Genomic DNA, 26,565 nt, shown 5'->3' with positions numbered 1-26,565 from the left:
AAAATTGGCTCGATGCAAGTGATGACACACCGCCATGTTTTCTCGAAGACTCAAAATGGAACAATCTGATTGGTTTACAGTTGCTCTAGAAACTTTCCCGTCCCAGGTTTTACTCCGGATTCCTGGGTTTGATCAGGAAAATGACACTTACGCTTCTTCGACAGCGCGCACTTAAAATTCCTTCTCTGATAGCTGCATCCAGAAGGTTTAACAGTAGTCTTGTCGAGACTGAACAAGATGGAGAGATCTTCCTTGTATCGATTGCACGACCCGAGAAGCGCAACGCGGTTGATGCAGAGACCGCGAAAGAGCTCGCAGACGCGTATAGACATTTCGAGATCGACGATGAAAGTTCAGTGGCTGTGTTGTATGGGAAAGGAGATACGTTTTGTGCAGGATATGATCTAGAATATCTATCTACCAGGGGTCCTGATGAGTTCCTGAGATGGCTCACCCCCCCTGGAGAAGGAGACGGTCCCATGGTGCGTTACAATGTTTACGTTTATGACAGACACTGAAAATACGAAATACAAAAATTATTTGAAATTATGCAAACACTTGGCATCTTTTTTGCTATCTATAGAATTCTATTGCGCCCGATTTTTTTTAAATGGGAGGCTTCTGTTTTGTTATGTTTTTTTTTCTAGTTTGTTTCGTATGGCATTCATTGATCGTTTGTCCACTGGTACAGTAGTAGGGGCTATGATGGAGGCGCGGCGATGTGGAAGAAAAAGAACTCTTTCATATTGGAATATTTCGGATGTTTTCCTGTTATCCTTTTTTCATCCGGTGACTATTTCAAAAGAATAGCTTTGCTGAACAATTTAGCCATGAAATATTGCCATTAAAAAACCCTTAAAACCATGTTATCCCAATTAACAATGCTAATTTGTGAGTAAAATTGGATGCCAATATAAACACAGAGAGAATTCCCAAAGAGACAGGAGTACAATATGGATAGTATTATCAGCTCTTTGAACAACTGGACTGTGGTATTTTATCACAGAAGGGTCATTCATTCTCCTTTTCCCATTCTTGATTTCCCATTCTCCAATTCCCATTCCTCATTTTCCATTCTGCATCTCCTTTCCTCAACTCCCCATTCTTTGTTTTAACTCAGAGGTCCACCTTGAGAGCAAGCTCTGAAGAATTATTTAAAACACAATAGGAACTTTTTTGATTCCATTGAGTTGAAAATAATTGAAATCATACCACATAGTGTTGAGGTAAAAATCTGTGAAAACAGATCAAATAACTTGAAAAATGATTTTTTTTGCATGATTACTGATTGGTGAGATGCATGATCACCCAAGGTGACATGAGTAGCTTTTAATTAAAATCCCTGTCCTTTTTTGTTATGGCAAAGAAACAGGCCCTTAATATTGGGGATTTGGCACAAATATTTCTTCAAATACAAGGAAAGTATGAGGTGTTGAACAATGCAAGCTGGTGAGAGGTCTACAAGGGATCTCGCACACTGATAATATATAGATGTTTTTACTCTCTGTCCAGGGCCCAACTCGATTGAAACTCACTAAACCAGTGATTGGTGCCATTGAGGGACATGCAGTTGCAGGAGGAATGGAGTTGGCACTGATGTGCGATCTCAGAGTTGTTGCAGAAGATGCAGTCATGGGAATGTTCAACAGAAGATTTGGTAATAAAAAGCATTAACAAATAACCTATGCAGCCCTTAGCATACATTGAAAGAAAAAATCTTCTATAATTATGGCAAAAGGGCTTAGTACAGTGGCAATGTGTGACTGTTTAAGGCAGTAGTGATATTGCCATCTAGGGGGAAGTAGTGATACTGTAGTTACTTTATGCAACCACGATAATTAGCTCTGGCTGGGTGGGTGAATAGGTTTGAGTACAGACCGTACCTTTTTGCTTTGACGAAACAGCATTATTAACATATGATATTATAATTGTACAAAGGTGTGCCTACAGTGGATGGAGGTACAGTGCGGTTACCATACATTGTTGGTCTTTCACATGCATTAGACCTGATCATGACAGGCCGTGCTGTACATGCAACAGAAGCTCTTAGCATTGGCCTTGCTAACAGAGTTGTTCCCAAAGGAAAAACAGTCAAAGAAGCTCTCAAACTTGCAAAAATGTTGGTTCGCTTTCCAAGAGAGGCACTGTGTGCAGACCGCAAATCTGTTTTCTATGCCACATTCAATGCAGATTCCTTTTACGATGCTCTGACATATGAATACTCCAAAGGAGTGAAACTGCAAATCATGAAGGATTCCATTGAGGGAGCAAAGCAGTTTTTACAGGGGAAAGGCCGTAAGGGTTCGTTTGATGACTACTTGGATTAAAATTGATTTTACACATTACTTTTACACATCAATTTAAGAACAAAGTGCTAAGTATTGAAAATGAATTAAAGCTAGCTAACTTCAAAACATCATCATATTTTACCTTTTAACTCCCAGAAGTGATTAACATAAAACTTCTCCCAACAATACCCATACATTCTTTAGCAAACAGGTAATGAGAATATTCAAACTTATCAGGTAGAAGCTGCTATCTTGATCTAGCACCTAGTTATCATAACTAATTTACAAGGAAATGTGTAGCAGCTAGAGAGGAGAATTAACAATCAGATCTTGGGAGTTAAAGGGTTAAATTAAATTTATTTTCAGTGAGATGAAGACTTCTACGTCAAAAGAGATGTTTTGCGGGTAAAATTTAAAAGACTGGACTATAAGCATTTCCTTTGTTTGTGTTGTATTTATTAGGTTTTACAGTATGTTTATTTAACCCTTTAACTCCCAGACCAAATTTGTAATTCTCCTTACTGTCAACCATAAAATTATTTTAATATTAGTTCAGAGAATTTAGTATTGGATCAACTAATTATTCCCAGATTGATATTTTTCTTTATTCTCATCACTTATCTGGTTGATATTGTATTGATGTTGTAAGGAGAAATTCTGTCTTGGTCACTCCTGGCAGTTAAAGTGTTAAAGTAGAAGCCTTTTGTTTATTTTCGTGATTGCTAATCTCATCCCATGATTCATTGCAAACTGGCTGTTGTGTGTGTTGATGCATTAACCCTTTACACACTAACATCAGTATGTACATTCTCCATACTATTCTCATACATTTCCTAAGGTGCTGACAAGGAGAATTTGTTTAACAATCAAGAACTTGTTTGGATTGTGATCAGGGGTGATATTTTAAGGAGAAATTAGATGCCACTTACTGTTGGGGTTAGGATTAACTAAGGGAAAATGATTGCTTTCATTTGATGTGTTATTTTTAAAAGGCCATTTGCAACAGTACTCCAAAGAGTGCTTCTTTTATTGTCTGATTTTTGAAATTCTTGATTCAGTGTATACAGACCTCGTACATTGAGGGACGAAAAAAACCCACATCATTCTCTATTTATTTTACAGTTCTTAAAGTAGGCAGAGGTCATAAAATGATTAAAAGAACTCTTCGAATTACCAATTTCACCAGTACCCTCTGTGTCTGAAAAGACAAATCACCATAACAATACAATTTTTCATAACAACAAACTTGCCGACGTGTAAAAAATTTGTCAATATTTCCATTTTCTTTTATTCCTGGGGCGCGATTGAGAAGCTATTCTAAAACAGTAAAACAATAAAAACACTCAGCCTGCGGACCCGTGCTTTCAACAGTTTTCTCGTGTTTGGAACCCGAGTTTTATAAAAAGTACGTCGTCACACCAGGAGCTCCTGAACACACCCATGAGGTGGTCCGCCTAAAGGCGTATCTAACCTAGATGCAACGCAGTTGTTCTTTTTGTTTTGAATCACTTTTGTGGCCTTGCCTAACTTCCATAACTGGATATGTTTAATTTTTCTTCTGACTTTGTTTTGGACCCACATGAAAGTTTTTGTTTTGGCTAACGCAGTCAGAGGTTAATTCAGTTGATTGGAAGCATTATGATCAAGTGCTCTGTTGTTCATTTCGAAAGTCTCGTGAAATTGTTCGGTTAAGTTTTCTATCAACATTGTTTAGCCATCTAAACCGCAAAAGATTGAAGCGAACTGCCCTCCATTCGTTTACTTATTATTTGTCACACGCAACAAGAATCGAACGTTGTTTGTCTGAGTCACGAAGGGGAACTGAAATTTCATGACGTCATTTGCACTCTTCGCTATTGTCACGATATTTGTCTTAAAGCTCTCTGATCCTTCCGCCAAGCATCAATCTGGCGCCAAATTTATCAGTTAGTTACAGTGCCCTCCTAACCCCTTGCACAACTGATCACGTCCAGCCAAAGGGATTTGGCGCCGCGTGCTCTTCACATGCCACGGAATTTTTGGCAACGCGAAGTGAAGAGCTACAACGAAATAAAACGGCAAAAATAATTTTTTATAGTTTTGGTTTCTGTTGTTACCAATCTAGGCAGGTGATATCCAGTATGGACTAGTTTTGCGGACTCGTTTTAAAGCGGAAATTTGATGATTTGAAGTTTAGCTTAAGGCGGAAATTCTTGCCTCATCATTACGTTATCTAATCTTAGAGAGTCAACAGACTAATTGTTTCTTTCATCACGTCTCCCACTGGCGTTGAAGAAAGAGGTCTCTGACTTGCATCACAACCAGGTGTTTAAGCTTCTAAGTAAGAAATACAAAATCTCTTTTGAAGTAAATACCACAAAAAAAAAAGATGGCGATACTTGGTAGCTTAGAATTTAGCAGTCTTTAAGCTGCAAAATAACCGCGCTGAAAATTAATTGAAGTTCACAGTGTAAGAGAGTGAAAAAGAGCACATGGGGGCGAATGGATGAATGGAGTGAAATAACACATATCTGTATCCGTCTTAATTTAGTGGTCTGATATCTGTCTCTTATGTAAACAAGTAAACCTTGCATAAGCCATCGCCCTTTTGACAATTGAAAGTTTTCAAAGAGCCAATCAAACGAAAGTTCTGTATCTCATTAAATATAATATGATCAAAATAACAATTCATTAGTTCGGAGAAATCAGTCTTCAAACGAAAGTTACAGAAAAACTAGAAATGCCTGTGGATAAACTATTAGATCATTTGGCGCCAAAAACTTTCGGCAAAATTCAATATGTGGCCGTGGTTTTCTGGATCCTGATTGGTGTCATCTTCCTTGCTATATTCGCCGACATGGAAAACAGCGAACCCAGGTTTGATTTCCGCTGTGGCGCAGCGAAAAGTCAAAACATCGACCTCGTGCACGGAGAATGTTACGGGAAATACCAGGAGCAATACAACAAATTCGCTCTGCCTGTCTATGGCTTCGTAATCATGAATTTCGTCCTTATTATATTTGTATGTGTTATCTACTCCCGAATGGTAAGACCTACAGTCAATCGACTGTCGCGAAGCATTCGCAACGGTGATCCAGAGAGACAGTCGCAAGATCTAGAGAACGCATTACTAACGGGAAAGAAGCTTTTTATCGCTTACTGCTGTCAACTATCCACAAGACTTGTTTTAGGAGTTGTTTTCATCATCCTACAAACTCAGTTGTTTTATCCTTTGAAGTTTTCCTCAAAGTTTCACTGTTATTTAACCACCGATGGAACCACTCAGCCGGGGAATTCATCTGACAACGCCCAACACTCTACTTCACACGACTGTTATAATCGACGAGCGGTAAAGAAAACCTCCTGGATGGAAGCTGTCCTTGTAGTGAATTTAATTTTTGTCGTTGGCATTCTGACTGAAATTGGCTACATTTTTTTTAGGGCATGCAGAGAAGGGGATTTCATGCAAAACTCAAAGTTTCAAGCATCTCACCTAAATCCTCCCGAAGAATCTCAGCAGCAAGAAGAAAGAATACAACTTGAACCACTCGTAAAATCACCGCTTCAGGAATTTATCCGGAATACAAAGAAAATGATCATGGACGACACTTATCAACCTCCACAACTCCGGTCGCTTTTTCCAGGTCCTACTGGCAAAGGACACCCCCCTAAACATTTGACTCTGGATCAGATTTACACAAACCTTGTTGTTGTACCTAACATGGCTGAATATGACTTCACTGAAGACAGACGGAAAAACTTGCAAATCTACGCCAGGTCGGGTGAGAAAAACGAAACACTGAGAGGGCCAGAGGACATTCTTAATCACGAAAACAAAAACATTTTGATCGTCGGTCGTCCCGGAATCGGAAAGACTCTTTGTTGTACAAAAATTCTCAGAGACTGGGCATCTAACAAAGTATTCCAAAAAACACCCGATGACAAAATCCACTTTGATGCTGCTTTTTTCGTCAAGTTCAGATTATTCAACGCTGCAACCGAACTTAGTCTTAGAGAGCTACTTACCCGCTCCACATACTCATCCAGGGATGAGCTCGATGAGCAAGTCTGGAATTACATCCTAGCAAACCCGCAGAAAGTTCTCCTTATTTTTGATGGAATTGATGAATTTAAATTTAAATCAGAAATCAGCAAAAAAGATAATGAACCTCAATTCAGAAACAAAGTAGACGAGAAGATGCCCCTCTCCGCGCTTTATGCCAAACTAACGACTGGAAAACTTCTTAATGGGGCAGCCGTTATAACTACTACAAGACCTACAGCTCTTCCATGTATCGAAAGTATTCCTTCTGACAAAATCTTAGAGATACTTGGCTTCTCATCCGAACAAGTCGAAGAATACGTAACCAAATTTGCTGAAGAAGACAAGGAAGCAGGCGACACAGTAAAGCGTCACATCACCAGCAACATCAATATCTTATCTCTATGTTACATTCCTGCGAGTTGCTTCATCATTTGCTCAAGTCTCTTTAAAATGGTGAAGTTCTATACTCCTAGAGGTCTTAACTTACCAACAAGTTTAACAGGCATATACAAGAGAGCCGTGAAAATTTTCTACTTGAGACACAACGAAGAATTTCGCGATAAACATTTCACTCGCAAAGACTTTGAATCGGATGAATTGGCCCCCGAAGAAGAAAAAAAATTGGAGAAACTACAAAACTTGGCATTTGAAGGAATTAAAGAAGGAAGGCTGATCTTTGGAGCAAACGAAGTACGCGGAATGGAAGACAGCGCTCTATTTCACCGCTTACCCGACCGTGAAGTTGACTCGTTTAGTAGCGAAGGACAGTTCTGTTTTATTCATCTCACAATGCAGGAGTTTTTCGCTGCGAAGCACCTAACTAACATGAGTGAAACAGAATTAAAAACCTTTGTTCAAATGAACATTAAGGAAGGCAAATGGCAGCTGGTTTTTCAGTTTGTAGCAGGATTAATAGAGAACAAAAATAACCTACCGAGCGAAATTATCACGGACCTTCTTCCTGTGAAAACTGAAGAAGAAGAAGAAGAATTCTACAACGTACAGTGGCCAGAGAATGAAGAGAAAACGAAAGTGACCTGCTGGCCGACTGAAGACGAACGATATTTAGCAGTGACATTAATGAAATGTTTAAACGAAAATAGTAGAATGAAGTCAGAAGCACAGAGAAAACTTCAACAAATTAACTTTAATTGTGTAAATTTTATTGATTGTCACCTCACAGCTGTTGATTGCTCTTCGTTAGTAAATGTAATTAATGTTCAACAAATTTCACATTTAGATTTGACTGGCAATAACTTTGGTCCATTAGGTTGTTTGGAGATTTGTGAATTGTTAAAATGTAGGGAATCTCAACTGAGCTGGTTAAACCTCACAGGAAATCAATTGACAAATGAAGGAGCAAAGTATTTAGCTGAAGCCATCAACAACAACAACTGTCAGCTACGCATGTTAGACCTCTCAGGAAATAAAATCTCAGACATTGGAGCACAGCACTTGGCTGAAGCCATCAACAACAACAACTGTCAGCTACGCGCGTTACACCTCTCATTCAATTTTAACATCACAGAAGCAGCTAAGCAAAAGGCACGTAATTTACTAAGCAATAGTCAGTCTAAGTGTCAGCTAATAATTTAGGCCTCAGCAATTCCAATTAAAAACTAAAAAGAAATTATTCGAACCACTTACTATTCAAAATAACTGTGAGGTAACCAGCTCAGTGATAATTACAGCCCAACAACTCAAATCGTTAATAAAAGCAAACTTACTCTATGAAGCGCTCAGAGCAGCGAGATTATTTGAACCGGATCGAAATGAAGAAAAATGAACCAATGAACATGTTTATTGAGAACAAACGATGTCAATCTTTTTTTTTTTCAATAAACAAACCAATAACATTGAAGTAAAAAACACAAAGCTTCCTCCAGAGAAAACAATCAAACTTCGGACCTCTCAGGAAACTTTTTCTTTTTATGATTGGTTAGTTTCGATCCTAAATTCTCTCCATGCTTCTGTATGTTTTGATCGCTTGGAGTTTTGTGTGAGATTTTAAGCGGATTAGATGAATGTATACATTACAGATTACCTGGTAGAATGCCAGGTTTTCTCTCTTTCATTTCTTGTGTTTTCTACAATTCTTTTTTTGATTTTTTTTTCATTTCTCGTGTTCTCTGCCATTTTTTTTTCATTAAAGCGAACCGGTTCAAGTAGTTTCACACTTTGGGCAAAATATTGAAAAAAATGAGACCAAATTGTAAATAAAATCATTTTACTTTCAGACAGAAGGCCTGTTACTTGTTCAATATAATAAGTGTTGTAGAGTTTGCATTCAAAATCTGATGAAGCATCAGACTTACCCAGTTGAGATTTTAACTTACCAGTTATTGTTAACCCTTTAACTCCCATGAGAGACCAAGACAGAATTTCTCCTTACAACATCAATACAATGTCCACTACATAAGTGATGAGAATACAGAAAAATATCAATTTGGGGATAATAAGTTGATCCAATACTAATTTCTCTGAACTAACATTATAGGAATTGTATGGTTGACATTTAGGAGAATTACAAATTTGATCTGGGAGTTAGAGGGTTAACAAATGGAGCCAGACTTCCAAATTTGTCAAGACTGTACAATAAATTTTGTAAACTGAATTCAACTTTGTGTTGAGATACATTTGGCCTCAATTGTTAGACACAACTTGAAAGCTATCGCAAAGGGGTGTAGCCTTTTCAACATCAGTCCGGATTTACCAATTTACCAGAGAGACTGCCTCAAGGTGAGGGTATGAGGTAACCCTTAAAAAAACACACCATACCCTATCTCAAATTGAATGATTTTCCCCTCCTTCTTTCAACCCATGCCTTGAAACAACAGTAAAATATATAAGGAAGTGTAGTCACATGTAATCAATGTACCATATATCCTTGAGAAGGTTCCTGGCCAGTTTAAGGACACCTGTTAACCTTTTTTAAAGCAAGATTCATGAAATCAGTGGAACTCAGCACACACAACTAACAGAAAATAAGTCAGAGATAAGAAATAAATCCCACAGGCAAAAGGAATGGGAAGAGGAGGCAAGGAAACCTCACAAAGATTTCCACTTGTTGCAGCTATGAAAAAAACATGACAAATGAGACTTCCTCTGGTTTTTTTTTTTTTTTTTAACACCTTCACATTCTATGATTTTTGCAGGTTTTTAGAATTAAAATGTAACTTTCCACATTTTTGAAAGAATGCTTTTGATCTGTACAAACTTTTTTGAAAAAGCAGGTGATTAGAATTTGTGTCCAAACACTTTTATTAAACAAATCTTTTAGTCTCTTTTAAAACCCTCTAACTCTCATAACTGACAAAGACAGAATTTCTCCTTACAATATCAATACAGTATCAAGCAGACAAGTGATGAGAATAAAAAAACATCCATTAGGGCAATATTGGTTGATCCAATACCAAATTCTTTCAGCTAACATCATAAAACTTGTATGGCAGACAGTAAGGAGAATTACTACTGAGATCTTGGGAGTGAAAATCTCATCAACAGAGACACCTATGCAGAGCAGGGCTACACCCAGTTTCCACTCAATTTGACAGGAAACCTAATTCAAACCTGCTTGAGAAATATCTCTATTTGTTTAGAAATGCCAGGTGATGCCAAAAATTATATTTGTAGTGGACAAATTTCCCGAGCCTTTACATACAAACATTTTCTTCTAAGAATCAACAACCTAGCAATTTAATGTTCAGTAAAAGGAAAGAAAAATTAAGTGGTTGTTTTGATAGAGGTTAATCAGAAATTTAAAGTATTAGCAATTATAAGTTTAAAAAGAAGAAAAATCAACTTTGAGTCCTTCAAGTGACATGTAATTAGCTCACAATGTCAATACAGTGATAAATAATGATGGGAAATACTCCCTAAAATAACTTGTCTGAATGCTAAAAAATTATACCAAAGTACATTTACAACTGAAAAGTATACTTTTGCAACAAGATCACTACTTTCCAGAATTTCCTTTGGAACGATGACTGGAAGCTGCAGATTGTTTACTCCTTTATCATTCTCCAAAATAACATTGACCTGTTTGTGCTTGAATTTTGAAGAATCATGCATTTCTTCCATTTTACAACTGATAGTGGCACTTGTCACAATTGTGGCTAAATTTTCTGCTGATAAGTTTTCTGGTGATGAGTCAAACTCCAAAAACTGCTGCTCCAGTTGCCGGACAGCTTGTCAGATTTCATTTTTATGATATGTTGTTCTTTCTTACATAGAAAAGAGAACAGTATCAGTGTTGAGTAACAGTGATTGATGGAGAAAAAGCTACAAACATATAAGGTCAACCCTGCATTAAGCAGTCACCTTCAAGGAATTGCAAGGAGACTGCTTAAACAGTTTGAACAGAATAGGAGTCAAATGCAGTAAAAAGCACTATTTTATGCAATAATAATTATCAATCACAATTATTGATCACTTAATTTAATGGTTATTCCAAAGCTCGCTAAAAAAATCCATTGCTTCTTTGTTAATACCAGTAAAAAGAATCAACAAAATGGTGACACAACATAAAAAAAGAACACTGATGCAGAATTACTGGGATCAATATCAGTATCTGGGCAACTGCTCACCTACCCCTCCCCTAGCTCAACAACAGTCAATTGACAACAAGTTAAGGTTAATGTTGGGTTAGGGGAGGGGTAGGTGGGCAGTTAGCCAGATACTGATACTGATCCAATAACTGTATACTATTATCTATCAGTTGGACCTCTAGGTCATAATCATAGGCAGATTGACTTGTGTAATGTTTGTGCAAAATATTTGTACCAACAGAATTAGACAATTTGCAATAAGTTAAGCACCTTTGAACTCAAAGTACTATTCCTAGTTTTATTTGAGAGGTTCTGCTTCAGTGATTGTTCAACACATGTGAGTAGAAAACAATAAAAACAGGAAGCTGGGACTCAATCAAGGATGACCATAACCACTTAATAGAGATGAAAATTACAGTAATTTAGGGGAGAAAAACTGACAACTGACTGCTTTATTACAGGGTAACTGTTAAATATGGTGCAGCTTAATACAGGTTCAACTGTGTAATTCATGATGAAATAGATGTGCCTAACTATGTTTTCTTTTGTAGCACTAATTGCTCCAATAGAGAGGAACATTTTACAAAACATCAGAGGAAAATGCATCTTCTTTAATAGCCAGTACTTCTGGATGGCTTTAAAGACTTGAGGTTGTTTTTGCAGGAGTAATGGGCAATTCTGTTGAGCTGTTTTTTAAAACAGTATTATAGCCTCCTCAAGGGGTTTGTCTGATAAAAAAAAAAAGTTATTGGTGAAGTTTACACCAAAGGCAGTGGAGACAGCATTGATTACAGCATTACAATTGTCTCTTTGTTTTTAAACCCCTTGAAAATACAGTTCATCTATTTTAAAAGTATTAAATTCTACTTTTTGATTTTGCTTTTGTGCTTGACACTTGGTTGGTGAACATTATTCTAAAGATAGAACAGACACATTCAAGTTTGGAAATGTTTTTCTTTTTGGAATATTGAAATGTTATTTTATTCTTCCAGCCCCCATCCTGTCATTTCCTTTTACAATGAACCTCCCTACCCACTAAAAATTTACAGTACCATTAATAAATAAATGGCATGAATTGAATTGAATTCCTTGTAAATTACTGGGTAAATAAAAGAAACAACAGCAAAAGTTGCTGTAGTATGCAAAATGTGTTGAGTTGATTTAAAGCTCTCAAGTCTCATGCATTGAGCGTGAGACTCACGCAAACAAATTCAATCTTACACTCTCATGCTAAAGTAAAGTATTTCTCACCCCTTTAAGGTTTCATATTTATTTGGTTGAATTTGCGATAGCAAACTGCTGCTTTCATTAAGTACCTACAAAATTAATTATCCTTCCAAATATAATTTACTCCTTCAGTTGTTTCTTATGCACTCATGTCACACACTTTTCCGTTAGGTTAGTAGGAGGGGATAGACCCAAGAGCATAGCTAAATGAACACCAAAGATTAAAGATGACCAAACCAAAAAAGTCAGTTTTGGGGTGATTTACATACCTGTATGATCCTGCAAATGCAATCGATCCACAAGGAACTGAGAGTTCTTGAAAAAGACAGGATCCCAATTTAAACAATACAAATGCAAATTGCAAGCGTCATCGTAGACAATCAGGCAGGGACCTATCCAAAAAAGGGTAGAAAAATTATAATGGACTTACATTTATTATGACTATTTTAAACCCCTTGAAAATACAGTTCCTCTGTTTTAATTGTATTAAATTCCACTTTTTGATTTTGTTTTCTTGCTTGACACTTGGTTGGTGAAAATTATTCTAAAGATAGAACAGACACATTCAAGTTTGGAAATGTTTTTCTTTTTGGAATATTGAAATGTTATTTTATTCTTCCAGCCGCCATCCTGTCATTTCCTTTTACATTGAACCTCCCTACCCACTAAAAATTTACAGTACCATTAATAAATAAATGGCATCAATTGAAGAATTCCTTGTAAATTACTGGGTAAATAAAAAAAACAATAGCAAAAATTGCTGTAGTATGCAAAATGTGTTGAGTTGATTCAAAGCTCTCAAGTCTCATGCATTGAGCGAGAGACTCACGCAAACAAATTCAATCATGCTAAAGCCAGTACTTCTCACCCCTTTAAGGTTTCATATTAATTTGATTGAATTTGCGATAGCAAACTGCTATCGCAAATTCTTGTAGGTACTTTCATTAAGTACTTACAAAATTAATTATCCTTCCAAATATAATTTACTCCTTCACTCATGTCACACACTTTTTAATGGCAGAATTTTCTCTCAGATTAAAGGAATGCACATCTCAGGTATTTCATTTTTTTCACAATTTTCTGTGGGAACATGCCCCCATATCCTCTTCTCCCTCCCACCCTTGATAGATGATGCCCATGAGATCTCACTCTTTGCTAGCAAATGGACTTGAAAGCTCTGGTTGACTAATTGAAATCAATTTTTACACCTTATGTCTCTTTAACCCTTTAACTCCCATGAGTGACCAAGACAGAATTTCTCCCCACAATATCAATACAATATCAACCAGGTAAGTGAAGACAATTAAGAAAAATATCAATTTGGGGATAATTAGTTGATTCAATACTAAATTATCTGAGTTAACATGATAAGAAATGTATGGCTGACAGAAAGGAGAATTACAAATTTGATCTGAGAGTCAGTTTAAGGGTTAAATAACATCTCATCAAAAAGAAAAGCACCTTATTGTCATTCAACAGCAAAAAGACAAACTGTAGTGCAACACAATACCAGTCATGAGATTTCACTTTCTGGAAAAGTATACAAGAAGGTTTTGGCCAATCAGTGACTTTTGCATAAGTCTTGGAATAAAAAGGGAGATTTTTGTCCAATATTGCTCCAAATGAAATGCACAAATGACTCAACAAAGACTAAATTTAGTTCAGTATAAAAATTTAAGAAACTGACTACCTTCAAGTCCAGTTCTATAGATTGAATCTCTAATTTTGCTGATCCAGATCTTTCACAAGCAAAACAGTAAGCATTTGAACAAGATCTTAGGTCATACAAGAACTTTGCTTTCTGTTTTCAACAGCATTCGACTACATGATTTTTTCAGCCATAAGATTTTAGTTACATTTTTCTTGCATAGGACCGAACCATTTGTTCTGTATACGAGAAGTCCTGAATTTTGTTCGTTAAATTTTGTACATGTCAGAGACACCACTAAACAATGAAGGATTTTGGACAGTGTGGGATAACTGTACACAAGGTCAATCACGATCAAAAAAGGAAAGGCTGATATGTGGCTAAGGTAATGGTTTTTAATACCTCAACCAGTCTTTTATCCATAGTTAGGTAGCACATAACACCAGCAGCGACAAAACTCATCGATGGACGAGTTGAAAGTTAGCATAAATGTTAAATGAAACTTGTATTGATTACATGGTGTAGTGTCCCGTATGTTCATTATTATTATGGGATATAGTAGCGGAGAGAGCGAGCATGTGGTAAGACGATATAAAACGCAATAAAGATTACGTTGTTGTTACAAAACGGAGTTGTACAGTCAATACGTCAAAGACACCACATTTGGCGACGAGGATAAACGATATTCAACTTGCCGTACGGCTGCTGAAGTGGAAACGAGTTCAAACAGTGGACAAAACTCGCACAGATGGCCGTATGCTTAAGCGGATTACCTGGATTACCTGCGTTCGACGCCGTCGGCGAACCAGCTACACTCGCCCAACGATGGTTAACTTGGAAAGAAGAATTCGAGCTTTATGTTACTGCCTCTGGAATCAGCGACCCTACACAAAAAAGAGCACTACTACTTCACCTAGCCGGCCCCAAAGTCCGAGATGTTTTCAATAATTCCATTCCTGCTACAACACGAGGCGAAGCGAAAGATTACAAAAAAGCTATGGACTGCCTTTCAGAACACTTCAAGCTCAAAAAGAACGCCCCAATGGCCAGACAAATATTTTTAGCGGCTACTCCATTACCTGGTGAAACCGTCAACAATTTTATTACTCGCCTGCAGAAACTAGCAGAACATTGTGACTACGAGGGCGAAAGGGACAACCAGGTGAGAGATCGCGCCATTTCTTTTCTGAAGGACAAAAATCTCAAGTCAAAATTGTACCGTGAGGAAACACTGCCTCTCAGCAAACTCATGGAAATCGTTAGCCAGTATCATGACAAAGAAGCGCTTATACTCATTCCCGAAAGCCACGTAAACAGCTTGTCCCGTGATCCAAAACAAGGGGGAAAATGTTGGCGGTGCGATAAAGTGGGTCATTTCGCGAAAGAATGCCGTCGCTCACGTGACCACAAATGCGGAAAGTGCGGGCACATCGGTCATTTTGAAGTGTGCTGCCACTCCAAGCAGAATAAAGGACGAGACCCCAGCCAAAGTTCAAGTCGTGGTCGTGGAAACCCACGAACAAAACCTAGCCGTGGACGAAGAGGAGGAAATTCAAAGGAGCAACGTGATGTACACAACGTGTGCGAAGACGCGAGTGCAGACGAGCGCGTAAACAGTGATGACTTCTACGTGTTCAGCACCGGGAGCACGGATGGAGAGAACACCATGGAACTCATGATTGAAGATAAGCTTGTAAACATTGTTATAGACTCTGGTGCTAGCTGTAATTTAATGTCAGAGGAAATGTTTAATTTTGTATCGGGGGGCAAGGCTAGATTGTTGGACTGCAATAAGAGAGTTTATGCTTATGCTTCTGTACAGCCTCTCCAGCTTAAAGGGAAATACTTTTTTAACGTACAAGTACCACAGACCCACAAATCCCTGTATACTGAATTTTATGTAATGTGCAGTAAGGCAGCGACGCTACTTGGTCGCGAGGCCTCCGAATTGCTGGGCGTGTTAAGGGTAGGCGTGTCCATTAATAGCTGTGATGTCAAATCTGATAGCATGGAAAGCCTCACAAACAGTCTTGACCGAAAAGCCCTTCTGAAGTCCAAATTTCCAAAAGTATTTCAAGGCCTCGGCAAGCTCAAAGGATATCAGCTAAAACTCCACATTGATGAGAGTGTTCAACCAGTCGCTCAGCCACTACGCAGAATCCCTTTTAGTAGAAGAGCTAAGGTCACCGAAAAGCTAGAGGAACTACTCAAACTTGATGTCATTGAAAAGGTGGAGGGACCAACCAGCTGGGTGAACCCCTTGGTTGTGGTGGAGAAGCCTAATGGTGACATCAGGATATGTCTCGATATGAGGCAAGCAAATCAGGCCATCGTACGGGAGAAGCACCCAGTACCAACAGTTGAAGAGACACTCCAAGAAGTCTCCTATGCCAAAGTTTTCTCAAAGCTAGATCTAAATATGGCCTTCCACCAAATTGAGCTACATCCAGACTCTCGGGATATCACAACATTTGCTGCGCCTGATGGTTTATACAGGTACAAACGCCTGCTTTTTGGCGTGAACATGGCCACAGAAAAATTCCAGCAGATCGTGTGGCAAGTAATTAAATGCTGCCCGGGTGCCTACAATCTCCATGATGACCTGCGAGTCGTAGGGGCAGACGACAAAGAACATGATGAGAATTTAGACAGGGTCATGCGTAAACTGGAAGAATCAAACCTCACCTTGAATTATGACAAATGTGAAATTGGTGTTAGCAGCATGGTTTACATGGGTGATGTACTCTCTGGCGAGGGATTAAAAGTCTCCAGTGAACGAGTGGAAGCTATCGTTAAAGCACCAACGCCCCAAAACCAGTCTGAAGTAAGAAGCTTTCTCGGTTCAGTTCAGTTTTGTGCGAAGTTCATCCCAAACTTTGCAACCATATCAAGTCCATTGTGGGACCTAACCGGCAAAGATGTTAAGTGGCACTGGGGTCCAAAAGAAAAAAAAGCCTTTCAAGAAATCAAGGGCCTGCTAACCAGAGCACCAGTGATGGCCTACCACAGGCAAGGTGCCACGACACGGCTCACAACTGATGCTTCTCCTGTTGGAGTTGGAGCAGTTCTGGAGCAAAAACAACGAGACGGGACCTACAGGCCAATATATTACGCTAGCCGAAAGCTTAGCAACGTTGAAACAAGGTACTCCCAGTTCGAAAGAGAAGCTCTAGCTGTCAGATGGGCTTGCGAGAAGTTTTACCTGTACCTGTATGGAATTAAATTCGAAGTCCGCACTGACCACAAGCCGCTAGTCACAGTACTCAGTACAAAGTCGAAGCCTCCATCCGCCCGGATAGAAAGGTGGCTCCTATACTTGCAGCAATTTCAATACACGCTGACGCACATACCAGGCAAAGATAATCCGGCAGACGTCCTCAGCCGCCTGCCTATTGGCTCAACTCAAGATGACGACACCAGAAAGACGGAAGATTTTGCATACAGCGTGGCAAGTGCAGCAGTACCAGCCGCTTTGTTGCCGAAGCAAGTTGAGACTGCCACAGCAAATGATCCAACTTTACGGATAGTGCACAAAGCTGTGATGACTGGTGACTGGACCCAATTGTCAGGCACCACCTACAAAGCAGTTAAGGAAGAACTGTGGGTAGTAGGACAAGTAGTGATGAGAGGGACTCGCATTGTAATGCCTCAGAGCCTGTGGAAACAAACCATCATGTTGGCACACGAAGGTCATCAGGGCATGGTCCGTACTAAAGCCAGGTTGCGGGAAAAAGTGTGGTGGCCACAAATGGTCAAACAGGTGGAGGATGCCATACGTTCATGCCACCCCTGTCAACTTGTGGGACCAAGATCAAAACCAGAACCTGTGAGGTCAAGCAGTCTACCTGATGGACCCTGGCAGGAGATCTCAGTGGACCTTCTTGAAATCTCAAACGGTGAACACCTTTTAGTTGCTGTCGACTATTATTCTCGTTGGCTGGAGGCTATTCTCCTAAAGAAGACAGATGCCCGACATGTGATAGAAAGCATGGAAGCTATTTTCAGAACACATGGACTACCAGAAACTCTGCGCAGTGACAACGGACCACCATTTGCGTCAAAGGAATTTGAGGGCTTCCTAGAATACCTGGGAATAGACCACAAGAAGGGCATACCCTATTGGCCACAGAGCAACGGAGAGGTGGAACGCGCAAATGAAACAATTTTGAAGATAGTGCGAATTGCACGCGTCGAAGGAAAAGATTGGAAAAAGGCTCTTGAGAACTTCCTCTTCCAATATAGAGTTACCCCACACACTGTTACTGGATTATCACCTGCAGAACTACTGATGGGGAGGAAACTGCGTGACAAACTTCCACGAGTCGAATTCTCCAAAGACCGTGCAACTGAAGCATATTGGCAACAGTTGTTGAGAGAGAGAGACACTCGTGCAAAACTCAGCCAGAAAGAGTATGCAGACAGAACACGAGGAGCCAAACACAGCAATATTGAGGAGGGTGACAAGGTACTGTTAAAGCAGACACGTGAAAACAAGCTCTCACCAAACTATGAGCCAGAACCTTACATTGTCACTCGTAAAGATGGAAATGCCGTCATCTTACAAGACACAAACGGGAACAATAAGATGCGCAACATTGCTCATACGAAAAAGTTTATGGATCCTGGGACTGTTAAAAAAGCAGAAATAGATCCACAGCCATGCCTAGCCGAGCAACCAGCGCAACCCCGACAGGATCAGCCAAATCTCAGTTCTAGTCAATCAGCAACAGATACATCTGAAGCCGTATCTAGCCCCTTACCTTCAGTTGCTTCGCGCCCTGTGCGTGCCAAGCGAGCGCCCTCCTGGATGCAAGATTATGTACGCGCCTAGTTTAAAATTATTCAGAAGAAAATAAGAGACTCTGAACTTTCTTTTCGAGTACTTTATTACTTGGTTGTTTTTTTAATAACTTAGGGGGAGATGTAGTGTCCCGTATGTTCATTATTATTATGGGATATAGTAGCGGAGAGAGCGAGCATGTGGTAAGACGATATAAAACGCAATAAAGATTACGTTGTTGTTACAAAACGGAGTTGTACAGTCAATACGTCAAAGACACCACACATGGGTATATGTATCTTCTTAATGGATCCTTACAAGAAATTTGAGTATGTATATATCTTGATCTACATCCAATCAGGGTAATAGCTCACCTTGTACTTCGTTTCATAAATTTTGAAATACCTCCCACAGTAGAGTCACTCCATAGAAATCCACTGTTTACGAATAAAGTGAATATCTCCTAATGAATATCAAGAAGTATCCCGAGCCTCCAATCATCTTCTTCGTTAAATTCTGGAAATTTTAGAACCTTACCCAACAATTTCTTTCTTTTTTTTACGTCGGTAATACGAAAGACATTTTCATTATCTCTATGTCTAGCGCCCGACTCGGTGACCATGTTTGTACCATCGCACTTATGACCCGTTAATGGAGGTATTCGGTAACACAGATTCTGCTCGTAACCACGAAAATTACCACCAGCTGCTGGTACACTTTATGACACATACACAACATATTGTTATGGCTCATTCATCATGGCGGGAAGAAACGCGGTATCGTTCTGATTTTAGTATATTTTGTAAAAAGCAGCAAGTATATTTCTCGGCGCTGGCATTCATTCTTCCAATGCCCTTTTATTTTCTTGCAATGAGCATATCAGACTTTCCCTGAGAATCGTGATCGCGTGGTATTTATACCACCAGAAGACCCTGTGCAATTTAGAGTGGTAGATCTGAGGAAAATGTTTGTTAGGGCAGTCAAAAAAGATGGTAAAGAAATTTAAGAAAGCAAACTGGATAAACAGTTTGTTTTTCACAAATGCAAACAGTTTTGGGGGTGATGTACGTAAAAGGCTATGCAATTTGTCTATTCTAATCTTACAACCCACAATTTTGTTTCTTTAAAGTGCTAAATTGAATAGCAATGCAGTTGTTAAATGTAAAAATTTAAGCACCCACCGTCAATTTTCCTGTAGATTTGCAGAATATACATGGTGTATTTTTAGGTTGGAGATCTGAGCCTGGATGGGAGAAAGAAGCATGCAGATCAGTTTGGTGGCCTGAAGAAGTTGAATTAACAGCTGTGAATAGTAGCAGCAAGCGACCACATCTGGATGTTTAATTTCAATCATGCATCCATACAGAAATTGGAATCAACAACAACAGCCTCAAGAGGTTGACATCACAGTAGATGATTCTGCTCACAGTCCTGTGATTCCCATTCCTGTATCATCAACACAAGCTTCTGCTTTTATTTCTGATCCTCCCTCATCTGCCCCTGAAGTTTTTGCAAGCCTCATTTGCCCTCCTGCTCCTTCTGTTTCTTTCTCCTTCTGTTTCTGATCCTCCCTTTGCAACATCTGAAGGTCACATTCAACCTCCTCTTGTATTTGAGGACATTGTAAAAAGGAAATTTGGGAGTGAATCAGTTTACTGTGGTAATACATGGCAATCTGTACTGCAAACCTGCAGTGAACTGAATCAGATCCAAACATCAAAGATGCTGAGTATTCTAGGAAAACTGGATGAAGATGTAAGCTACCTGTTATTAATTAAACTTCATTTTGTTCATTACTTTTTTGTGCATGTATGTGTGGCAAACAAATAAACAAACATACTATTTTATTTATTTATTTCACAATTTAATCTAGTCTAGGATGCAAGTATTTTGTTTTGAATTTACCATTCCTAAACATTCTCTATGTCATTTCATCAGCTGTCAGCTAGAGTTTTAACACCAGTTGTTTAGCTAGAAACTTGGGAAGGGGGCTATGTCCAAGCAGTTTGGTCCTACTAACTCCAAAAGGTGGATATTGTTTATTTAAGGGTCCACTAATGCCAGGCCAATTCCAACTCTTTATTGTGATGTTCAAAAAGTATTTTTTCAACTTGATGATTAGGGTTGGGGCATTTAATGAGGAATCCATCATGAGGGAAAACATTCATGAGAGTTAATTAACAGCCTTTGACTATAAATATGAATGTTATTTTGTTTACCAATTTGTGATTTACCTATTAATGCAAGGTGTTTTTTCCTTTCCTAGACTGAAATCCATACAATCATAAAGTACCAAATTGCAAGGGACATTTAATGGTGCATGCTCACATTGCCTTGGGAGGTGGACTCAAGTTCATCTTCTCACATCCTGGAACATCTCTCAAAGATCTCTCCTTGTCAGTTTATCAACAGCAAGAATCAGTGCAGACTTCCTGAAGGGTAAAAAGTTCAGTAAAAGTTATTAACTTGAAACCATCATCATCATTATTGTTAACCATCATCATCATCATTGTTATTGTTACTATTATCATTATTTTCATTTATAAATTTTATTGTATTGGTTGTCATTAACTTCATATTCTATTGCTTTCACCGATTTTCCAGCTATGTTGACCAGTCCATTTATGAGCTTGGTCTGGAGCTCATTCTACTCAAGTGGGGATGGAAACTGCTTCTATAATTCACTATCCATAGTCATGTCTGGACATGAAAGTGACAGCGAAATTTTTAGACTGGGTGCAGCAATGTATGCTCTTGCTCAGTATGACCACATTGTTGATACAGTAAGAACAACCAGTTATTTTTTGTTATGTTTGCTAAGCTTATTAGTGTACAATTTTAAAGTCCCTGTTTTATGTTTTAAGAGAACTTTAACAGAGGTCGACCTCTGGATCTCCTTTTCAAAGCTGAGACTGAGGCATAATAAATCAATCTTAAATTAATCTTTGAAAACTCATTTCTTAGTTCTTTCTTTAGGTGCTTGTTTATTTGGTTGCTTGTTATACAGAAATATTTTAATCCAGCTGTTAGAGAAATTTGCTACTTTGATATTCTTGGATTACTTAGCAAGCAATATAAGGTTGTGGTTTTTTTCTTTATCTTCTAAACACTAACTGCCCTTCATGTCAATTCGTTTCTTTTCATCAACTTCATTTGTCTCATTGACTGCTTGCAAAACCCAAAATCCTTTGATCACTTTTGATTATTACACAATGATTTTTTGTGCTCACGTTTTTCAATCATATTTGACAACTGCCCAATAAACTAATATCTGTAGTAGCCATCTCAGTGACGTGTTAACCGTTCCTGTAGTTACTTATTACCCTCTCTGTAGAAGTAACTAAACTGCATTTTGAAAAATTATATTCCTTTCGCAATATAACTTTAAAACGAGTTACTTTGTGCTTCTGTCATATGTCTTTTTACAGAATGCGACGCATTTTACTGATAGAGGCGATTCCTTGCAGTGGGCAGCCAGTGTGAGCCTTTCACCAAACGAGGTTCAGGAAATTAAAGACAAATCCATTCAAGAAATTGTCGCAAAAAGTGTCTAAAGGCAAGTCTTCAATGCCTTAAAGAATTTTACTGATATAGGTAACTAACTTGTGACTTGTTCGTTTTAAGGACTGGCTCACATTCTTTTGAATCAATTCCATATCTTTATCATCTCATTACAACCAGGTATCAGCTCGTTTCTCCACGCAAGTTGGCATTACAATACTGACATCCGCATTTTTTTAAAGAACTCTTGCACGTAACCTTTGCTGCCGGCTTTTTTGAAGAAACCGATACAACAGCATTGCGAACTGTCTGGGGCTGTATGGTACAACACAAAACAAAGTCCTCCTTGTTGCTTCCAGCCAGACAGGGAAGATTGGGCCTTTTTCACATCATCTGGCTGCCACTTACAAGACAAGGAAACACCTTCAACCATATATGCCCCCTTCTGCCATGGAAGTGTGGTGCACTGCGTGTTTTGGCGAGGATTTAACACCCAACATTCAAGTCGCAATGAGATAGTGCAGTGCCTTACCTGCTTTGCGTGGTACTACCGCGTTTGTTTGGGCATACCTTTCGAAGAGGCCAAGGAGTCCACCATAGTGGATTGTGGCTGCACGTTGCCCCACTCATATCGGAGCCACGACATGTGAGTGTACAGTGGAATCCCTATTTTTCGAACCTCCTGATAACTCGAACCCTTGAAATTCTGTTTCCCTTCCCTCAGTCGAACACTGTAACTTTACCCCGATTCCTAAAGCTACCTTATTATTTGAACAAAGTTTTGTTTATCTTGAATGTTCCATAAAATCTTGATTCCACTGTACTTTCTCTGCTGCTATTTTGTTTTGGCTCGTTTATAATGTTTTTAAACGTAGCGTACTGTTCATTTTATCTATTATATTTTGTAGATCGGTGTACTCAAACTAAGGTAGCATTCTACGGTTTCCAACGAAGGCGTATTTGATTTTATGAAATCTAAATTAAAGGTTAAAGTTTACATTGCTACCTTTCATTTTCAGACATTAACAACAGAACTCCTAATTAACAAAAGTATACCTTCATTATGGCTACCACTGAACACCGAACATCATCTTTTATCGCACCGAGACTTGATGAGGTTGGTAGCAACTGTACCCTCGGAGAACTCGCGGTAATTCCCTTTGTAGATTTAAAAATATCTTAACAAAAAGAATTGCGATACTTAGAATCGATTGTAGGACATGGACAATTACTGATTGTGTACAGGGACAAGTTGCTTTCGTTTTTTCAGTGTTCTTTAAAATACGATTGTTTAAATGCCATTATTCGGCATAACGCCAAAAAATATATATATGCTCGCACGACCTTAGTTTAGTTTAGTTTCGCGATTTTCGGCTATCATGGTACACAACATGCAGGGTGTTTAAAACTAACAAAAAAGTAAAGCGACCTTTGCGTTTTTTTTATCTAGTTCCTATTGACATTATGATCCTTTCGTTTACAAACAAACAGGTTGATACTATGGCCGAGTGCATGACAGCAGTTGCAATGCCTATCATTGCTTCACTTACGAAAGACCTACAGACCCGGCTCTTTATGGATGTGATGCTCCCAGAAGTACTGTATTTGAAATTGTTTCTAGAGCGGCACGGCTTATGGTTAAGTATCTGAAGACTTATCGTATTTTAACCTTTCAATTATTTACCGCGACTTTTCTAGCGTAAAAAAGGAGTTTTTGATGACAAGCCTCATCTGTGACGGTCACCTCCAAACTTGCCAGTGTTTTACATGAAACTTTTTGGGTTGACAGGTTTCTAGTATGCTATATTTCCAGAGGATGTACACTGCAAACAGTTTTTTATTTAGGAAGTTATTTTAAACCACAATTGCCTAAAAAGTTGATGCTTTTTCTTCTTATCTTTCAGACCATAATCAAGTTCATCATGGAAAAAGAGGATCTCAGTTATTTTAGAGCTTCAATTTTCTCCTCCAAAGTAGTCTTGTTTCAGCAGCAACTTCATTGATAGTTTTAGGCTCACTTTGCCAAACATAATTGTTGGTTTTATTACATCATCATGACACACCACATATCAAACTGGCGGAAGTTTTGATCTAGGTGCTTCAGGAAATTGAATCCAGTCCGCTCTTAACTTCGCGTATTTTATCGTGTACTTTCTTATGTTTGATACAAATAGTGCGGTGGTTTGGTTATTTAAAACCCTCAATAACAGGAATAAATTTAAAGAAAACAATACAGTAGTTGGTGGTTATACGTCTTAAGTTATTCAAAATGAAATAATTATTAGGTGCTACACCAGGTCACTTCTCTAAACCAATGAGAAAAATTCCTCGTCTTCAAACTTCCGATACGATGTACCCTTTCTGTGCAGCCTTGTTTCCTTAATGCGGTAAATCTATCCATCATGAGCATTTGTACCAAAACTGGAAGGGTGTTTAAACGAAACCGCAACACAAAAAAGGCTCAACTCATTTGATAAATATTTTTAAATTACTCGAAATAACCCTAAATGATTACGTTACGCAAACAAAACAGTTGAAACTTTATCTGACTTAAGAAAATCGTTTACATTGCAATGGAACAGCCTTGTAGTCAGTCAAGTGTTACTAATATCTTGATAAGAAAGGGAAACAAAAGGCAAGAAACTATTTTCTATCATTTAGTCTTGTTAATATATATATTTAGGCAAGTCTAAAAGCGGAGCCCCACAGTTATGAATTGTTTACTACACTTAAGAATATTTTTTCCATTCTGGTAAATAAGCGGCTAAAATATACCTTTGTGACACTGCAAAATCTGCTCACGGCACCTCAAATGATCTTGAGACGCAGTAAGATAAATTCCCGATGAAATAAAATGAACTCAAGGTGTCCAAAATTAGCTCATGGCAACAACAAAAAACAAAACACGGAAAAATCAAAGCAAAACAGAGAGTAGAAACCAGTCTTGAAACTGTAAGAAATCAAATCATTTCTACGCTGCGCGAGAAAATGCCGAAATGTGAAAATAAACAAAAACAAGAGAACAATGACTTTATGAGGTGAAGCCTCAAATTCCCAATTAACGGTCGCCAAATGAAACAAACTTAAAAGAAACTTCAAAACGATTAATTCTCATTCAAGATGCAGACGAGAAAGGTATTGAAAAGGGCGGGAATGTTCGAAATAAAACAAGACAGGCTGTTTTGCATTGGCCGGCCTGTTCAAATTAATTTAAAGACGCACTGTATTACAACGCTAAAAACCAAAGTTGTTAATAAATAGGAACTGAAAGAAACTTAAATAAAGGTCAATTCTCATTCAAGATAAAGCCTGAAATGTATCGACAAACAAGAGACAATTCGTTATACAGCGGCCGCCGACTTGTTCAAATCAGTCCAATTAATTATTCATCCCATAAAACTTATCGCAAATTACATTGCTACACCTTGGGACTCGGGCTGCTTACGCCGTAGCGAATTTCGATACCAAATGAAAAATATACAATGACTCATGAAGTTCTTTTCGTTTATGTATGACAAGAATCCTTTGAAAGACTTCAAGCTTGAATAGGCTTGTTCTGCTGCCTGACTGTTTAAGGTGTCCCACTGAGGGTAACGGGAGAGGTTGTAAGCCTCAGAGCAACCTGACAAAGAAAAAAAACATGTGCGATTGCTTTGCATTGGTACTGACAAAGTTAAGATTAAAATATTACGTCGAATGTGCTTCAATAAATGTGTGTAATGTGCCATTAGGTTAGTAAGAGGGGATAGACCCGAGAGCATAGCTAAATGAACACCGAAGATTAAAGATGGCCAAACCGAAAAAGCCAGTTTTGGGGTGATTTACGTACCTGTATGATCCCGCCAGTGCAATCGATCCACAAGGAACTGAAAGTTCTTGAAAAAGACAGGATCCCGATTTAAACAATACGAATGCAAATTGCAAGAGTTGTCGTAGACAACCAGGCGGACACCTGTCAAAAAAAAGGCAGAAAAATTGTAATGAACCTACTTTTACTATGACTCGTTTAATATAAAATCACTTTGATAGAGGAAATCAAGAGAAGAAAAACTCCTAAAAACCAGGCCCTGGTTGTTCAACGGGTGGATAACACTATCCACAGAATGAATCACCATTCGCCTTTAAGTGTTGTGATAACATACAACACTATCCACTGGATGGTGATTTTTCCAGTGGAAGGCGTTATTCGTCCTTTAAACCGACCCAGGTAATAAAAAGAAATTTTCTTCAACGCACGACGGCATCCAATCAAAGGCCACAACATACACATGCACATTAAATTGAGCTTACCTCGTGAGAAACGCATTCGAAACACTGTAAATGGGATGTTAGGAGATTCGTTGCAAAGCATTACATTAAATCCATAAGTTATACCTAAAATGGAAATCAAAAGAGAGGATATAAACCCATTTTAGACATAATCACAGCAACACTGCGTTCATTGAGTGCCTGAAAGTATGTTGTGAAAGAACATGTAATGAAGGCTGAAGAGAGGGTGTAACTGGGGTACATCACTAGTCAATAGAAATCAACAACCTTTATTTATACAA

General features: G+C 38.5%; 3 protein-coding genes, 1 long non-coding RNA gene and 2 pseudogenes across 7 annotated transcripts in view; 5 read left to right on the top strand and 1 right to left on the bottom strand.

Moving 5' to 3' along the window:
- The window catches only part of LOC149051271 (uncharacterized), a 53,219-nt gene extending 33,875 nt beyond the window's left edge, over positions 1–19,344 (bottom strand). Inside the window, exons 1-3 of one of the 2 annotated variants that reach the window (XR_016184568.1) lie at positions 19,052–19,344; positions 12,356–12,478; positions 8,290–11,773 (exon numbers count right to left, since the gene is read on the bottom strand). This is a non-coding gene — a long non-coding RNA (uncharacterized LOC149051271). Of the gene's footprint in view, positions 1–8,289; positions 11,774–12,355; positions 12,479–19,051 lie in introns of those variants that run through there. The other variant, XR_016184565.1, reaches the window with a different exon arrangement.
- Positions 1–24,246, top strand: part of LOC149051269 (uncharacterized) — a 216,351-nt pseudogene extending 192,105 nt beyond the window's left edge. The window contains exons 3-5 of the transcript XR_016184525.1: positions 21,943–22,070; positions 22,196–23,165; positions 23,507–24,246. The product of XR_016184525.1 is annotated as an uncharacterized LOC149051269 (transcript). The remainder of the gene's footprint in view (positions 1–21,942; positions 22,071–22,195; positions 23,166–23,506) is intronic.
- The window catches only part of LOC149051270 (uncharacterized), a 158,518-nt gene extending 134,272 nt beyond the window's left edge, over positions 1–24,246 (top strand). The window contains exon 8 of the mRNA XM_089198862.1: positions 23,920–24,246. The gene's annotated coding sequence lies outside the window, so the exon portion shown is untranslated. The remainder of the gene's footprint in view (positions 1–23,919) is intronic.
- LOC149051273 (uncharacterized) lies at positions 109–3,465 on the top strand. The gene is made up of 3 exons (XM_089198713.1): positions 109–482; positions 1,513–1,657; positions 1,939–3,465. The coding sequence occupies exons 1-3, from the start codon at positions 141–143 to the stop codon at positions 2,325–2,327; spliced, it is 876 nt and encodes a 291-aa protein (XP_089054839.1). The 5' UTR covers positions 109–140; the 3' UTR covers positions 2,328–3,465.
- Positions 5,008–8,548, top strand: LOC149051272 (uncharacterized). Its single transcript, XM_089198425.1, has one exon. The coding sequence runs from the start codon at positions 5,008–5,010 to the stop codon at positions 7,906–7,908; it is 2,901 nt and encodes a 966-aa protein (XP_089054551.1). The 3' UTR covers positions 7,909–8,548.
- The window catches only part of LOC149051260 (uncharacterized), an 81,299-nt pseudogene continuing 74,237 nt past the window's right edge, over positions 19,504–26,565 (top strand). The window contains exons 1-3 of the transcript XR_016188983.1: positions 19,504–19,582; positions 19,689–20,269; positions 20,781–20,953. The product of XR_016188983.1 is annotated as an uncharacterized LOC149051260 (transcript). The remainder of the gene's footprint in view (positions 19,583–19,688; positions 20,270–20,780; positions 20,954–26,565) is intronic.

This window comes from Pocillopora damicornis, chromosome 1, assembly GCF_964200805.1.
Source record: "Pocillopora damicornis chromosome 1, jaPocDami1.2, whole genome shotgun sequence".
NCBI classification, from domain to species: domain Eukaryota; kingdom Metazoa; phylum Cnidaria; class Anthozoa; order Scleractinia; family Pocilloporidae; genus Pocillopora; species Pocillopora damicornis.
The sequence above is the reverse complement of the archived record's forward strand: the minus strand, read 5'-3'. Positions and strand labels throughout refer to the sequence as shown.